At 40.7% G+C, this 16,080-nt stretch overlaps 3 protein-coding genes across 11 annotated transcripts in view; all 3 read right to left on the bottom strand.

Moving 5' to 3' along the window:
* Positions 1 to 4,886, bottom strand: part of ppfibp1b (PPFIA binding protein 1b) — a 19,890-nt gene extending 15,004 nt beyond the window's left edge. For 8 of the 9 annotated variants that reach the window (XM_031862965.1, XM_031862955.1, XM_031862950.1 and 5 more), the window contains exon 1: positions 4,683 to 4,886. The gene's annotated coding sequence lies outside the window, so the exon portion shown is untranslated. The remainder of the gene's footprint in view (positions 1 to 4,682) is intronic. The other variant, XM_031862981.1, reaches the window with a different exon arrangement.
* A 1,321-nt stretch (positions 4,887 to 6,207) lies between these two features.
* On the bottom strand, positions 6,208 to 8,661 carry LOC116389222 (guanylyl cyclase inhibitory protein). The gene is made up of 5 exons (XM_031857742.1): positions 8,365 to 8,661; positions 7,597 to 7,729; positions 7,273 to 7,422; positions 7,078 to 7,183; positions 6,208 to 6,344 (listed from the first exon to the last, which is right to left on the bottom strand). Exons 1-5 carry the CDS (start codon positions 8,481 to 8,483, stop codon positions 6,208 to 6,210), a joined length of 645 nt encoding a protein of 214 aa, XP_031713602.1. The 5' UTR covers positions 8,484 to 8,661.
* A 98-nt stretch (positions 8,662 to 8,759) lies between these two features.
* On the bottom strand, positions 8,760 to 16,051 carry bmal2 (basic helix-loop-helix ARNT like 2). The gene is made up of 11 exons (XM_031867769.1): positions 15,907 to 16,051; positions 15,261 to 15,378; positions 15,015 to 15,164; positions 13,999 to 14,242; positions 13,635 to 13,741; positions 13,133 to 13,283; positions 12,953 to 13,023; positions 12,718 to 12,832; positions 12,438 to 12,528; positions 12,077 to 12,176; positions 8,760 to 11,973 (listed from the first exon to the last, which is right to left on the bottom strand). The coding sequence occupies exons 1-11, from the start codon at positions 16,048 to 16,050 to the stop codon at positions 11,816 to 11,818; spliced, it is 1,449 nt and encodes a 482-aa protein (XP_031723629.1). The 5' UTR covers position 16,051; the 3' UTR covers positions 8,760 to 11,815.
* Between the last annotated feature and the right edge of the window lie 29 nt (positions 16,052 to 16,080).

The following is a 16,080-nucleotide window of genomic DNA, read 5'->3' on the forward strand; positions in this document are numbered from 1 at the left end:
CACACACACACACACACACACACACACACACACACACACCTTTAATCAGCTGCCTCATATCCTGGGAGTGCCCGTCACTGGGACATACCACCATTTACAAACTTTATGGAAACCACCCACAGACCTAACACTGTTATTTCAGCATTTCTGTGGGCACATTTTCCATTATGTGTAAAATAAGCATGCACTAAAACACAAGAATCACCCCGCCCGTGCGCACACACATACACCAGGCTGAGAAGAGATGAGAGGAACCAGCATGCCACCAGTCAGCTCCACAGTAAACTGCTGAGTGGTTTCCAACAGTAAAACCCTGAATGAGGGTAAAAATGCTCCTCTTATAGGCTGCCTACAGTGACTGCTTGTGTCACTTACACAAATGAGAGAAGCAGAGTGCAGAGCAGAAAACCGTATCTCAGTTATCTCCAAAAGGCCATTACAATGTTCTGCGAGCATTTTTGAATGTTTGTTGTTGTTTTATTTAGGTTAGGGAACGATGTACTCAAATTACTTGATGAATTCAAAAGATAACATTTCAATGGCTGTGTTTTCAGAGGGAATCTAAAAATATCAAGCAATGGTGCAAGACCTATAGCATCAGCAGTCCCACATGGTATCTTACCAGAAATACACGCAACATTATGCAGAAATAAAGAAGGAAAACAGGAAAATAAGCGCACCATAAGTCTACCTTAATAAGTCAAAGCTGAATCCCATAAAGAGAAGAATTTGTCTCTTAACCCCTTATGTGACTATTTTATGCTCGCTTTGCGTCAGGTCACTCAACCACATGGACACTTTAGCAGGATGTGTTGATGTCCTGTGTAATAATATTCTTCTACGCGCAAGCAGTGTCGTAAAAAGTGCTTTTTCGTATTGTATGCAACTGTTTCTATCTGTGATAGCAGTTATGGCTGCTGTTGCTGCTGCATTGGGTTGGAAATCAGTATTAAGTGCCTCCATTTTAAAGATCACCGACCATTAAGCTGCAAGAGCAGAGCATGACCAAAACATATGGGTTAAATTGGTGGGGGTATTACGACATCCGTCGCAACTTGCGTCTGTTTCAGGGTGAATTTGAGTTAGTCTTGCTTTGGACCACTTGAGCTTGATATTGGTCTTTAATTGTATTTTAATTGTCATTCCCTCACACGGTTCCAGATGTCCTCATCCATGTCCTTTTCAAGCTCACCCTCCTGGTCAGCCCTAATCTTTGCAAGGTTCATGTTTTTGAGGGAAGCTTTACAGTCATGTGTTCTCGCACTTAGCCTTTTTTTAGGGATCTCTAACATATCATCTAAGCCTGAAACTGCAGCGTTGCGGTCACCGTTGGTAATGAGAAGAAGATTTAAAAACTCACTCGACTTCAACGACAAATGCACAGCAGAAAGTCAGTCTGTAGCGCCATAGACAGAGTTTGGATCACTATGACTCAAAGTGGAATGAAGGCCTGCATGGCATCTAAAAAAAACCTGAGTCAGCTCTTCTCTTACTGCAGAGAGGCAAATATGGGTACGGTTAACACGTGGCTTTTAGCAGACAAGACTTAAAATGCATCAGGTCAAGACCAAACATGCCGCTCAGAGACTCGCCATCCGTGTGTCAATCAATGCTAAACAAGCGTAAAGGCCGTCTGTGAGCACTTCCTGGATTCAGTGGACATAAGATCTGAGCAAAAAGAATGCCTCATTACAGAAGTGCACCGTGTCCTCGGGTCCTGGGATGCCTCCATGGTATGTTAGTCAAAACAAAAGAGGGTTGTCTAGCAAGCAGCAGGGGGACTTTGCCTATTTGGTCTACACTAAACAAAAGAAGTGGATCAGAGTGTGTTTTCAGGCTGAAACAAATGATTATTTTTCTTAATGAATCCATTAATTGTTTGTCTATAAAATGTCAGAAAACAGCGGAAAAAATTGCAGATCATGTTTTACGACAGCACAAAGGGGTATCTTCACATTGCTTGTTCTGAAAAAAAAAATAAATAAATAAATAAATTTCTATATATATATATATATATATATATATATATATATATATATATATAATGAGTTAACCATTTAAAATCCTCAGTGTTGGGCATTTTGCTTGGAAAGCGATTTATTGATCACTAAGACAGTTATAGCAGATGACGCATTTCCTGTCAATCCACTAATCATTTAGTTAAGAATGCATTATAGAGGAACTATCTGCACCCGTGTTTCATCAGTCCAAGCTTGCTATCCAAGGAGACATCTCCAACAAGCAAGCATCAGTCTCAAAAACAAAGTGTTACTGTCCGCTCCTCTACGAGCACCACTTACACCAACCATAAGACACACAGAGAGGGCTTTTGTTCATGGTAGCGAGGTACTTTGACTGAGAGGACAAAAACATGGGGGGGGGGGGGGGAGAATGCTATGCTCCGCTACAGTACACACTGCATTTGCAACAGCACCTGCCTGCATACTCCTTTCAGACAGACCTTAGCGCCTCAAAACAAAAACCAGAAAAAAGAAAAAAAAACCCCGCAAAAAGCAATCTTGCCCTTAATTCCCTTAAGCCATATAATTCATTGAGACATAGGGAGGGGGGACCACCACAATAATGGCTTTTCATATCCTTGAGCTCTGGTCCCTTCAGGCAGGGAGAACCATACCCCATCCTCACTGAACACTACAGAAAGAGAAGATCTTGTAATTCCTCAGTCATGAACGACCATGAACTATACGCTTACACGCACACAGAAAATAGAAAACAAAATATAAGCCTCCGGGCCACTAGTCTCTGACGGGAGAAAGTGTTTACAGCAGCCAAGCAACTGGCTCTCACAGCTAGTATTGTACTACTGGTGGTAAAAAAAGAAGAATTTACAACCCAGGCATAAATCATACAGCCGTTTGCTTTACTTGTTCTTTTTATACCCAGGTAACATAAAGAAAGGTGTGGGCATAAGGGGATGGATCCAAGTATCACCACATCAGGACACTTTCCACATCTTGAGTCATGCAGGCCTTGACTCAGTCTTTACCTTCCCTCAATGTTTCCATGAGAAAAGCTGGATGAATGCTCTATTCAGCTCTGAACTGTGGAACTCAGCCTTTCTTTAAACGTCATCCAAGTGTGTTTGGGCACTAACCATGTAGGGTGTTGTGCCACACCATTAAAAAAAACATGCTTAAAATAGTTATAGTGCGAGCGAACCTGCCTGCTGTGATTTCCTGTCGTGACAGAGCTTACGTTATTGTCTTCAAGTTTAAGGGTGCACGAGTGGTAGTAGAGCAGGCTGCGTGTCCGACCGATGCACCCGCCGCCGGCAGGGCGCTGCTCTCGTATAACCTGCAGCTATTTACAACCCGAGTGAGCAGGCAGAATACATCATCACTAATTTTATACCAGCAAACTACGTGGCTTATATGAAAACCTGGAGTGGGTGCCAATCTGAAGGAGCCTTTTCTCCCTCTTTAGACCCGCTGGAACTAAAAGTAAGAAACCAACCAGGTATCTGAGCGATGCAGGGTTTACACGCTCAACACAAGATGGAAATTCAGTTTTTTTTAAATAAACTATGTGATTAAAATCTTCAAGATTTTTTTCCTGCAAGTATGTATGCAAAAGAGCAAAGCTGCAATTAATGTATGCTGGACAGCAGCACACATTATTTTCATATTACTCATGGCTGCACTGCTTCTACCTCCATTTGGCGAAGAAGTTATTCGTCTTTAACATTATGCCAAAAAGAAATACAACACTGAACAGTGCACATGTGGTACAGAGGGTTAGGTTATGTAAATACAAACATTTAAAAGGTGCGCACACACACACACACACACACACACACGCTAAACAGGTGGAATGAAGAGCCTTAGGGGGTTCCCTACAATCTGAACAATAATTAACATTTTGAAGGAAAACCCCAGAGTGAAATTACACAGTTTGACACAACACAACTTCATAAACTAAGGCCTAACATTAGATCAACAGTATTAGACTGGTGGGTATATGAGAGTTCTGCGGCACAGTAATTATCTAGTATTTGGTTTTCACACAATTCATTTGTTTTGGAAAGCATTTCAGAAGGGAGGCCAAACAGTTTCAAGAAGTCAACTGGAGGGCAATGCAACAGCTGATCAGAAACACAGACAGTAAACGTCGCCAAATGTACAGTCTGAGTCAATCCACCTCGGATAACTCCATCATTTATGTCCCAAAGTAGGTTTATCTCAGTCAGCACCACCTCAAGGCCACAATAAATCAGATCAGATTAGTCTGTGAAGAGGTGGCCTCAGGCTGTGAGCGTTACTAATGAGCAATGCTCATAAACCAATAGACTGACTCTCTCACGTCAGAAACCTTTAACGTTGTGATGGGTTCATATTTTGGTGTAAATGAAACGTTACCTCCAGATGAAACTACTATCCCTGTAAAGTTAGGCTGAGACGTTACAGTGAACACCAGTAAACCTGGTTCACGTTGGCTAAATTAGGTGAAGATACAACAACATTCAGCGTTACGCGCCAACGGTTTTTATGCAACAAGTGATGCTAAAATGTAAAATTAACACAACAGTTAACCAGCGTTAACGGTGAGCCAGATAACTTGTCCCAGGACCCTGGTAGTACAGGAGTTTGTTCCGACTAGCTAAGTTAAACGTTAGCCACTAAACCGAAGTTAATGTAAATAATGAATCACAGCCAAAGACTCACCGAAAGTCTGCTCGAAGAGATGTGAGATTCCCGTGAGTTTGTTGATTGTTTACAGTACTTCCACGCTAACGTAACTTGTTTTCTGAACTTCTCCTTGGCGACCAGTACTTTCCACGTCCGTCCACATTGCTACGCCATGGTGTACCGAGGTGACGGGATTGTTGGAGATGGAAGTTGGAAAACTTGGGACGTCGTGGCAGGAACATCCCGCCCCGCTGCAGCGTGGATTGGCTCTGGAGCAGGAATGTAACGCATGATGGGAGTTATGGTGCCTTCTCAGTTGCATGGGGAAAATGGGAAATTAGAGACTCTAGCGGTACACAACCGCTCACTGTTGACATCAGCAATGCACAGGGCGCGAAGATGATCGAAAAAGCGATTCGTCTTTATTTGTCCGTTTATCACAGGGAGACAATTATAATATATACCAGGAACAATCACAATCAACAGTCACTTAACGGCTCTAAACCTGTTGAGCTCAATAATTAGGGAAACTTTCCATGTTTTTGCTGAAACCTGAAAGCGGCATATTCCTCAAAGTGTGGGAGGAGCCTGTTGTGTCTCCGCTTTAAAAGAAGCACCGGCGACATCAAGTGGTCTTTAGTGTCAGAGAGGGAATAATATCCTTTATCCTGTACTGTGCAAAAACAGTTCAATACAAGTAGAAGTTACCAATTAAAAGTTGTATTTGAATAAAAGTACAGAAGCATTAACAGCAACATGTATTTAATATGCAGAATGTTATGTTACATAGTATATTACTGGATTATTGTTTCTGATGCATTCATCTAAATTTTATCAAGATAGAGCTAGTTTTAAGAACGTACATTTTATGAACATCGTATCATATTCTTTTTATCTGGTGGTATGTTAGTAAATTGTTAGTCTGCAAAGTAATTAGTAACTATAGCTATCTGGTAAATGTGTTGGAGTAAAAAGCACAATATTTCCATCTGAAATGATAATTACTGCAGACATGCGTTGAGTGTGTGTTGAGTCTATGCAGGGCAGATGTTAAAGTGCAGTCAAGGCAAACTGAGAGGCGCAGTAAACATTACATGTTTACTTAGAATTGATTTTAGGGTCTTTGTGAAAGTAATCTGGCCACAAGTGCAGAATGGATATGTAATAATATGAAATGAGAAACACAAGTACAATTTCATTGTCACGTGATGTTCATGACTTACTCGATAAGAGATTATGGTGAGACACAGAAATTATGAAAACTACGATCAAATAATGCAGCAAATAAAACAACAACAAAATAACAAAACAAAACATTGATCCAAACTACAGTAAAAAAATAATATAAAATAAAACAAGGCAGAAATGAATGGTTTTTATATTGTGATAACTTAACAAGACAACATCTAAAATGTCTAGTGCTCCTCAACTCCATCTCTAAGTTATTGTGATGTAATCTGTCAGAGGGAACAGAAGATGTGATGCTGTAACGATTCCTCGAAATCCAAACATTGACTGGGTAATGCCTCTGCTTCCAGCGAATAGAATAACCCATTCCGGGTCACTCATGGGCCCCCAAAGTGGTGTCACTCCTCAGGGGCCTCTCCACCTTCACTGTGCTGGGGTCACATTCCAGCATCTCCCTGATCCAATCATCATCCAGCGCTCCCTCTATGAACTCCTCCAGACTGATGACGGCTACAGACATAACAAGGACAGACAGTGATTACAGACAAAGAGCAGAGGACAGACTATCAGTATCATTTGGTTCACTTCCCTACTTAATATTAATATAAGTGAGCAAGAACTTAATGTTTTTAATGTTGGTGCCTACCAAAGTATACATAATTATTATTATATACGTGTGTATGATGAATATTAGTTGTCTTTAACATTTTTCTAAATGTAAGCAGTATATGGAGGCATATTTACACCATTTACAACCTAAACTGTGTCCTCTACAGGAGAGAAAAAAGCACCATTCTGAGGCCCTCACTGCGCTTTAGCATACATACTAAATGTTTTGAACTCAATAACTTTTAGGTTCAGGATTCATCTCATATATATCTTCAGTAGATTCAGCATTATTTAACATTACACATGATGTGTTTTATCCTCAATTAGATGCATTATCTCAGCTTTAGGTATGTGCTTGCTTTATATTTTTAACTCTGTCATTGAATAACTATCTTGGAGTCTTAGACTAGTCCCAACTAGTAAAAGTTTATTTTTAGGCTTGCATCACAGAATTGATATAAAGTAAATTTGGAGTTTCAGAGTTTCTATTGATGGGGTATTTTTAAGGTATATTTAACATAGCCATTATCTTTATGAGTTTAGCTTATTGCGAGAAAAAAACATACAAATTGAATTTGGTTCCATGCTAAAATAACACATGATTTCAAGCAGAAAGGGAAAATTATTTCTTCACCATTATTGTCTTTATCTAACCGCACAAATATCCTGTTGGTACACTCCTCAGCTGTAAGAGGGTTGGGTTTGGTTAAAGCAGCTGTCACGCTCATCTTATACACAGCCTGTGAACAAAAGGAAACACACACCAGTGGGACAGAAAGATGCATCTGTGGTACCATCTCGTGATCAGTAAGAGTAGTAGTGTATGCACCTGCATGATGTCCAGCATTTCTTCCCTTGTAATGGCTCCGTCTCTGTCTTTGTCATAGAGCTTGAATGACCACCGCAGCTTCTCTACAGCCGAGCCCTCGATCAGCATGCTGATGGCCACGACATACTCCCTGAAATCAACCACCCCGTCCTGCAGAGAAGCGCCCCCATTAACATCTTTGTTTGCTATTCATTCTTCCTGATTGTTGTCACGTTATGTCGCATTACTACGATACAGCATTTATTATTGTCCTGTTCCAGCTGTAGTATTCCCTCCAGACTCACATGATATACAGTGTAAAGTCATGCAGTGTAGTTCGCTCACCCCGTTATTGTCCAATGTGCGGAATATCTGTTCTGCATACTCAGCTGACTCCCTGCCCACTGTTCCATTGCAGAAATGCCTTTGGAACTCGTGAAGAGTGATCAGCCCACTTGGACATTCATTAATAAACTTTCTAAAACAAAAAGACAAACAACACATTTGTTTCATAAAGAGAGAAGAACAATGTCAGTTGCTGTAATACACAAAAAAGCATGGGGCAGTTTGGATAAAAGGTCAGATCTGTAGAAACATGTCCTTTGATATTGAGAGAATTAAGGTCAACCTCTGTGGAGATTACACGTCTTTGAAAGCTTGCTTACACCCTGGGACTAGAGTGCGAAGATAATTTGGCCAAATGATTTTGAACCACTTCACTACAACATGGCAAAGTGAAGAAAATCAGCAGTGTGTAGTCACGGATATAAAGTAGGGCTAGAGACACTATTCCTCAACTGAGTAGAGAAACAAAAAAAGAAAGAACGAAAGAAACAAAAGGCAAAGGATGTGCTTTGTAGATTTGTCTGGAAAATACTGTATTCTACACAACAAAAGGAGACCTAGTAGTATGCTTATTGAATGTTGCTTCAAAAATCTGCAGTTAAAGCTGCATCTGTAGTTGTAGCTACGCATGTTACAACGTTTCACCGCTCAGAGGGGAGCCACGTCTCCCCTCTCTCCAAACTTTCATTTACTTCAACAGGCATCTTCTACCTGAATACACACTTCATTAACAGCGAGGCAATTCTAAAAGCCAAATGAACATCTTACCTGGACCACTCGTACAGCTCAGTGACATAAGACCCCCCTCTCCTACCAGGCCGAGTAGCAGCTTGGCCCATTCTGTAAAGGAGCAACAGCTTTGTATTCACCACTGACTTTATATACATAACAAATCCCAGCTTATGCCATGCTTTCTTAATTGCACCAACCAATGCCGTACCACATTTGCTAAATTACTCCAAGCTAATCTCCTCAGAGGGGGGAACAGAAAGCAAGGCTGTAAGTGGGTTCAGTATAAGGCAAATGTGATTACTCTTAAAGCAGACTGCTGCTTCTCAATTGGCCTCATGTTTTGGATTCAGTGAGGCTGCTCACAAAGTGTGCCGTCTTTCTGTTCAATTTCAAATATATGTATCTGAAAATATGCCCCAAGTTCCTGTTGATGGTTTGTTAAACTAATATTTATTAATAACATGACAAGAAAGTCCAGACATGTTGATAGCACAGCAGCAATAGACATATACAGTAAGTGCTTCCTCTGGGGCCCAAAAATCAAACCAGAATAAATTTAGAGTGACAGGAAGTGGTGCAATGGAGGCAGTAACAAGCTGCCAACAGCCCAAAATAGGATTAATGCCCTTCCTCCTGTGCAGCGATAGTTGCCTATGTCATCAGTCTTTCAACTTTACATTTCTATTGATGCAAATAATAAATTGTACAAAAATGGTCATGCAACTAGTAACAAAGCCGGGCATCAAATCAAAACATAATGTTCCCTTTCTTAAAAACTCTGTTTTTTTCAAACAGAGAGAGAAGGGAACAATATGTGACCTCTTAGCAAGGTTTATTATCTCTGTCATCACCAATTAAGCTGAAGTGGAAGCAATGTTTTAGATTTCAGGGGGAAATTACAACCAATACAGCAAAATGATTAAACCAGAGGAACAGGGACCAAAATAACAATACGAAATGAACTTGTTGCCTTTAAAAAGACCAGGCTGTGTCTATGGCACAACTCCGTAGCTCTGCTTGTTTGGTTAGGTAGTGAGAGAGTGCTGACGCCAACGTGTACAATACAATTCCTGTTTTAGCCGTCAACAGGCTTCCGCTTCATTCACGATGAGCACAGTATGCGTCAAGTCAATCCAATGATACATTTTAGCCCTCCTTTCAGTCTGCGGAGGTTGCCAGGTGCGAGGCGGTCTCCATAAGCAACACAGGTTCATCGAGTGTCCGAGCAGACATGTCCAAAGGCACTTCAGACACAGGCAGGAGGGTCCTTGTGAGCTCAGCTGGTCCATCCACTGGCTCATTACTCAAGCATTAGATAAAGAAAAGTTTTCTTTAATTCACAACAATGTCTTCAAGAGTTCTTGTTGGAAAAGTCTAAAGAGTCCTCATGAGGTGACTATAAATCGTGTCCCCGAGACACCAATATGAATGATGGCATGAAAGCTACACAGTTCCATGTATTGTATATTTGGGTAGCAATACAACAGATATTTTTGACTGACTGGTTTAGGTATGTGGTTGAAACACTTTTTACAAAATCTCAAAATGAAGCTTACATGTTTTTTTCAGTACACTCCCACTGAGACTCCAGGAATCTACAACACTCAAAATCAGTCAGGTAAAAGAAATGTGATAAATGTAACAAACAGTCAAACGGGTATCAAATAAGCCCATAATCAAATAGTTTTAAACAAACCAATACAACAATTTTCTTCAACTGAAATTATGTATATAATGTTAGTATTATTTGTCATCTGCAAGGCTGATGTGACAGTTTGACATACTTGGGTAATTCTTCATTTGTACCTTATATTCACCCACAAGGCCATCTGGCTACCACATGACTCTCAACAATGGGTCACTAACATTAATCATGACATGACTGTCAATGTTTTGTTAGTAAAAAAAAAAAAAAAAAAAAAAAAGGATGTACAATTGTAAAAATGAGCAAACAAAAGAATTCTGCATGAGGTAAATTGCAAAAGGGATCCACACAACTCAGTGAATCACCAAATTTGATATATTTCAAGTCAGCAGTATAATCTTCTGCCTTCTGGAGTTTTAGAGTCATGCATGATATGGGAGGGACAATTGCATGGAGTTAGAAAGCAACTAAAAAGGACCATGTCTTTTTATAAATGGTCAGTACATAATATAAAGGAAAATAAACAGCTAAAGTTATGGCTTACCTGCAAGATTATAAAGCTGACAATAAGTGTAAGAACACAGATGCACAGGTGAACAAGTACAGACTCTTTAACAATATATACTTTGAGGTAAGTATGGAAAACTTTAACTGGAGGACAACATACTGTTACAGTTACTCCGAACTGTGTCATTGTACGTTTAAACGGGGCGGCTCCGTTTCCATCACTCCCTGAGTTAACACTTCTACCATCGGACTCAGATCAACCTCAAACATGTTTCGATAAAATGTCTAAAATGTGAAAGGGGGTTTGATGCCAAACCTCCATTTTAGCACCTCTAAGGTTTCACTTTACATGAAGTATTACTGTAGTGCTCAGAAAGCCCTATTGATTCATGAATGGTCAACCATCAACACTGGCTGCTCTCTGACAAATGTATGTAGGTGGATCATCTCTGCCGATAAATATTTAATGTTCAGAGCTAGGACAAATCCAATCAAGGGCAGCCAACATTGAGGGATTAATATCTATAATATCTATACAAGGGTACATACTAAAATATTATTTTCACACAAACTATCCCTTTAGGACAGATATAGTTTGAAGACATGGTGTTTGCAACCAAATCCACACATATATAGTTTTTTTTCAAGTCAGTGTACAAGGTAAGAGGTTGCTGGATTGTTTTCATGGAGAATGTTCAGATACTGACAAGAGAAAATCTCTGAGTGGCACACCGTTAGGCGACTCAAAGTTAGAGGTTATGGAAGTGTGGTCTGCCGTGGTACACACTGGCTGCCAACGGCTTGGATCCTGAGGGGTAACAGAGATGGGCCAGGTCAAATCAAAATACAACCTTTTAAAAAAACATGAAATCAATTCAGTGCAATTGTTTGGTGTTTTTTTTTTTTTTTTTTTTTTTGCATCATCACTCCTAACCCCTTCAATTGTAGGTGGAGGAGAGAGTCCCGTCATGCCACTGTCATTTGTGTTCATGGGTTCTTCAACCTTATGAGGCCTCCTCAGTTAAACAGAGGATGCCAGTAGATGTGACGAGAGCAGTGAACAACAGCTTTTCAGGGCAGGCAAACCGCTGTAAGGCTTTAGAGGCACATCCTCCTTCCGACAACAAGGTGTCCCTTGTTGTTGTCGATCCCGCTCCCTGTTAGAGCAGCCACACGAAGACTACACAGCTTAGGTGGAAAAAGGTTATAAATGAAAAAAGCCCATTGACAAAAAGGAATGCTGTGTTACAGAAAAGCATAGAAGCATTTCCCATCACAAAAATGATGTCCGGGTGTTTTACGCGGTGCTACAGCATCACACTGTAAGAGCAGATTCTATAAAGACCAATGCATCTCTTCGAAGTCCACAGCCTCGCCCACGTTTGTGTCCTTCTCCAGGAGGCTCATGAACACTGCCATGGCTGCGTCATCATTGCTCAGGCTACTAAGCCCTGGTCCAACCACGCCGTCCAAATCCTGCTGGGAGTTCTCTTCTGAGGTAAGATAGGGTGAAAGAAAGGAAGAAAATGAATGGATTTATAAGAGGAGATAACTAAAATGTATAAATAAGGTCATGAACCGGAGCAGTGAGAGTACCCATGAGTGATTCTGCCCCTGAGAATGCAGCTCCCTGGGGCTCATCCTCTGAGCTGGACTTTCCTGGAATCTCTATATCTATTGCCTCTCCACTTGGCACCTTATGACCAAAAGAAGAGCAAATTTTAGCCCTAGCAGGAACATGGCAGAAGTGATGTCATGATGTCAAAAAAGAGGAAAAACTCAATTCTGTGCCGGCCCAATTATGCCTTCCAACCTTTGTAGGAAATTCACCATAATTCCCCAGTACATGCAGCGGTAATTGTATTAGTTTATGGTTTTTCTAAGGAAATCTTACTGTGAGATGTTTAAACACCAAGAGAGATGCACCAAATACAGATATGCTTGTACATGAAATTACATTGTTGCTGATTTGATTGTGAGTTTGAGGACACTTATCGCGTGGTAGACTGAACGGGCTGACGCTACCACTGGAAGGTGACGAGTTCATCCTAAAGAAACACGGACACAAATCCACTTAAAAACTGCAGTAGTAACATCGTCAACAACTTAGAAGCAGAGCAATTGTGGCAAAAAAAAAAAAAGACTTACTGAACTACTCTCTTTGCAATTGTCAGATTTACTTATCTCTATCGCTGTAAGAAAATGTAAAGAGGACTTGCTCTCTTGCGAGGCCACACCTGTTGTAATCCAGCAGCTCATTGGCAATCTGGGTCCCAATGCTCCCAGCATAAATCATAGCTCCAGGTGTGGTGGAGATGCCTGGTATAACTGGAAGGGACTTCTGGCCTACTTCTAGCAGAAAAGACAGTTAAGAGTAAAGTGAGCAGACTTGTGCTTTACAGTGTGCAATGGCTTCACAATCTGTATTTTCAACTATCACAGGGCATAAGATCTTTCTTAATTTTAACTGACCGTCAGAAGTCTTGTAATCGCTCGACTGTTCAGACTCGTTTCCTGAACGATCAGTTCGACTGTGATCGCACCTTGTCGTGGGACGAAAACACAAGTGAAGTGCCGATTAATGTACAATGTATCTATCTTGGGAACAAAGATATCTCGGTAATGCACAAAGGGACTGAAGCGTATACTCACGATTTAACCGTGTTAGTTGAAACTATGTATTCTACTTCTTTGGTCCAGGGATTTACAAAACTAAACCACTGACTTTGCAGAGTGACGAAAGAGCCATTTTTTGTTTTGAACTTATAGCAGTTTGTCTCTATTTTGTCTTTACTCCGCAGCACTGTTGTGAAAGAAAACAATGAGAGGGCGAGTTAGAGGACTAAACAGAAAGTGAAGCATCAGTATGATCCGTTTAAGGCAGAGAACACCAAAAGGACCAGCGGACAGAAATATGGGGAACCCGTCACAATTTAGCAGCATACTGACCTACTGGAGTAAATGCAGAATTCAATAGGTGATTTGCATCTTCATCAACACATCAGCTTAATTGTAAATGAACATTTGACCTAAATAGACCTAGATAATTGAAGAGTGTAGGTATCATCTTGGCAGACATTTAAAAATAATAATAAAGGATCCGAGACAATTACAAAGAAGATAAACGGTATGAGGTCAATGAAGTGTTATTTGCCTTTTCGATGCTTGTCAGCCAAATGCGGTAAGTCGTCTTGATGGAAGTACTCATAGCATGATGTCCCAAGCAATTCTTGGGGAAGATAACCAAGAATGGTTGTGGCTCTGCGGAAGAAAAAAAATAAAATGTAAGTGTTAAAAGAGCATACAAGCGTTTCATGCTAGTATGAATTGCTTTTAAACTGTATTATCTAAAATACTCAAATACACTCAAATTATTTTCGTATTGACATCAGTATCAAAGAAATTTAGAAATGTAAATGGAAGATATTTAAAATGCCTCAATGATTGTGCATGTTGTCAAAGCCATGCACCGAGACATTACAACCCTCTACAACCCCCTCATTGAAATGAAACTCTACCTTTGATCGACAAAGGTGAATTTGCCATCCATAGCATAGCGTGTGAAGAACTCCGTGGGTTTAACGCAGACTTCTCCATTAATCTGGGGAGATGAGTGGGAGTGCACGCGTCCCATCGCCACCAGGCAGCTGAAGTGGGAGCTATCCTGCTTGTCTGCCTCGCCCTCCCCCTCTGCTCCAACCTGACTGGTAGGCCAGCTGCGCATGTAGCCTGTGCAGTGGACCGTGCAGTACTTCTGCGACTCTGTAAGCACAAATCACAACACAGTATATATATATATATATATATATATATATATATATCCCAGTTATAAATATAACTGGGACATTTCGAGCAACAATAATGTCAAAAGAAAAAGTTGTTTTTTTCCTACAGATTTTTTTCAATGCCGTTGTTTTTTTGACTTATTCTATTAAATGGAATAATCATACTCTAGATTTTGGAACTACAGTTCCCATAATGCTGTGGAAGACGTTAACAGGAAATATAATGTTGCCCTGGATTGAGGAAGACACTGTATTTGTTCACATTTTGGCAAATTGGCCTCATTAAAAGTATCCTGAATGAGCTATTAGCAGCTCATCTTTGTAATCAGGGAACTACTTTGATACTGAAGATCACTTCAAAACATGATGATTCTCAGGTAAGTTCAGGAGCCATAGAGCATATTTTTCTGTTTTCTATGCGGATTTCCTGGACGTTTATTCACAATGGACATCACACAGTGTATGAAGATTCGATCCAAGTGACTAATGACTGAGGAGTTGTCAGATTTTTGACTCAAATTGTGCAATTCACTTTGGAAAGTGAAGTCAATTATCTTAGCCTCACATCTCTCCCTCTGCTCCCTCCTCTAAACCTCTGCCTCACAGTTCGAAGACCTCTGCTTTACACCAATACTTCTCGTGAATAGAAGTGTACCTGATAAATATCATATTAGCAGATACACACGAAACCAAATACATTGACTGCACAAAAGTGATCTGCTGAATAGACCACTGCATCATTTTCCCACCTTTCTTTTTGGAGGTGCTTGCTTGGAATTCCTTCTCCTCCACTTTGACAGAAATCTTGTTGTACTTCATGCGGCAGAAGAATGAGCGGCGTGCACCTGAATACAGCCGCACTGCACCGACTGGGAGGTCAGCCTGGACCTGCAGACCCGCTGGAGACACGACAGGAGAGTTACATTCTCTCTCTCTCTCTCTCTCTCTCTCTCTCTCTCTCTCTCTCTCTCACACAGAAGAAATAATTGCTTTACTTTTAGCATCGATCAGGCGTTCCCGAGGGTATAATTCAGAAGCTGACAGCTGCTCCTTCACTTTTTCCATGTCCTTTGGGTGTATGTAATCAAACAGGCTCTGTCCAATCAGCTCCACCTGTAGGAAGAACAAACAGCCATAAACATTGTGCCCATGCTCATGAAAAGAAATGTCAAAACCAGTCTGCATATAAGGTATTTCCCGCTGACAAATAAAAAATTTAACAAAATATTTGATTGAGGACTGTTGACCCCGGAGTACACCAGATACTGTGTGTAGCGGATTTAGATTTTAGTAAGATTGAGGGAGAAAATACAACAGCTCACTCAAAGCTTTCCTGAAGGACGGCATATGAATGTCCTTAAGTAATCAAAAATATGGTGTATACACTGTGCTCTCGTGCCCAACGTCTTTGTTTTTCATCATCAAAGGAGCCGGGTGTGTCTGCTGAGGGTTACTTTCACACAATGCTAAATGAGGTGCTACAGGCCCATGCACGTGTAGGTGGTATTAGTTTATGATTATAACCCTGGTGGGTTCTAGTCCTTTAACAGTGGTGCCACGACAACACAACCCATCTGGTGTGTCCGGGGTTTCACATAAACAAAGATGTTGCTGATACAGTAACAAATGTAAAAGCATTACCCGACTATAATTTAACATCTTCGTGACGGACTCTGAGACAAAAACTATTTTCCCACGATCACAGCCCACTACAAACAGGAACCCATCTGCAGCCTGCACAACAGAAAACATGAGAGAAAATAAGGGGATCCAATGTGATGACATGGTCAAGACAAACGTAAGAGGCCATCGAGT

This window comes from Anarrhichthys ocellatus, unplaced genomic scaffold, assembly GCF_004355925.1.
Source record: "Anarrhichthys ocellatus isolate YVR2014 unplaced genomic scaffold, GSC_Weel_1.0 scaffold2, whole genome shotgun sequence".
NCBI lineage: Eukaryota > Metazoa > Chordata > Actinopteri > Perciformes > Anarhichadidae > Anarrhichthys > Anarrhichthys ocellatus.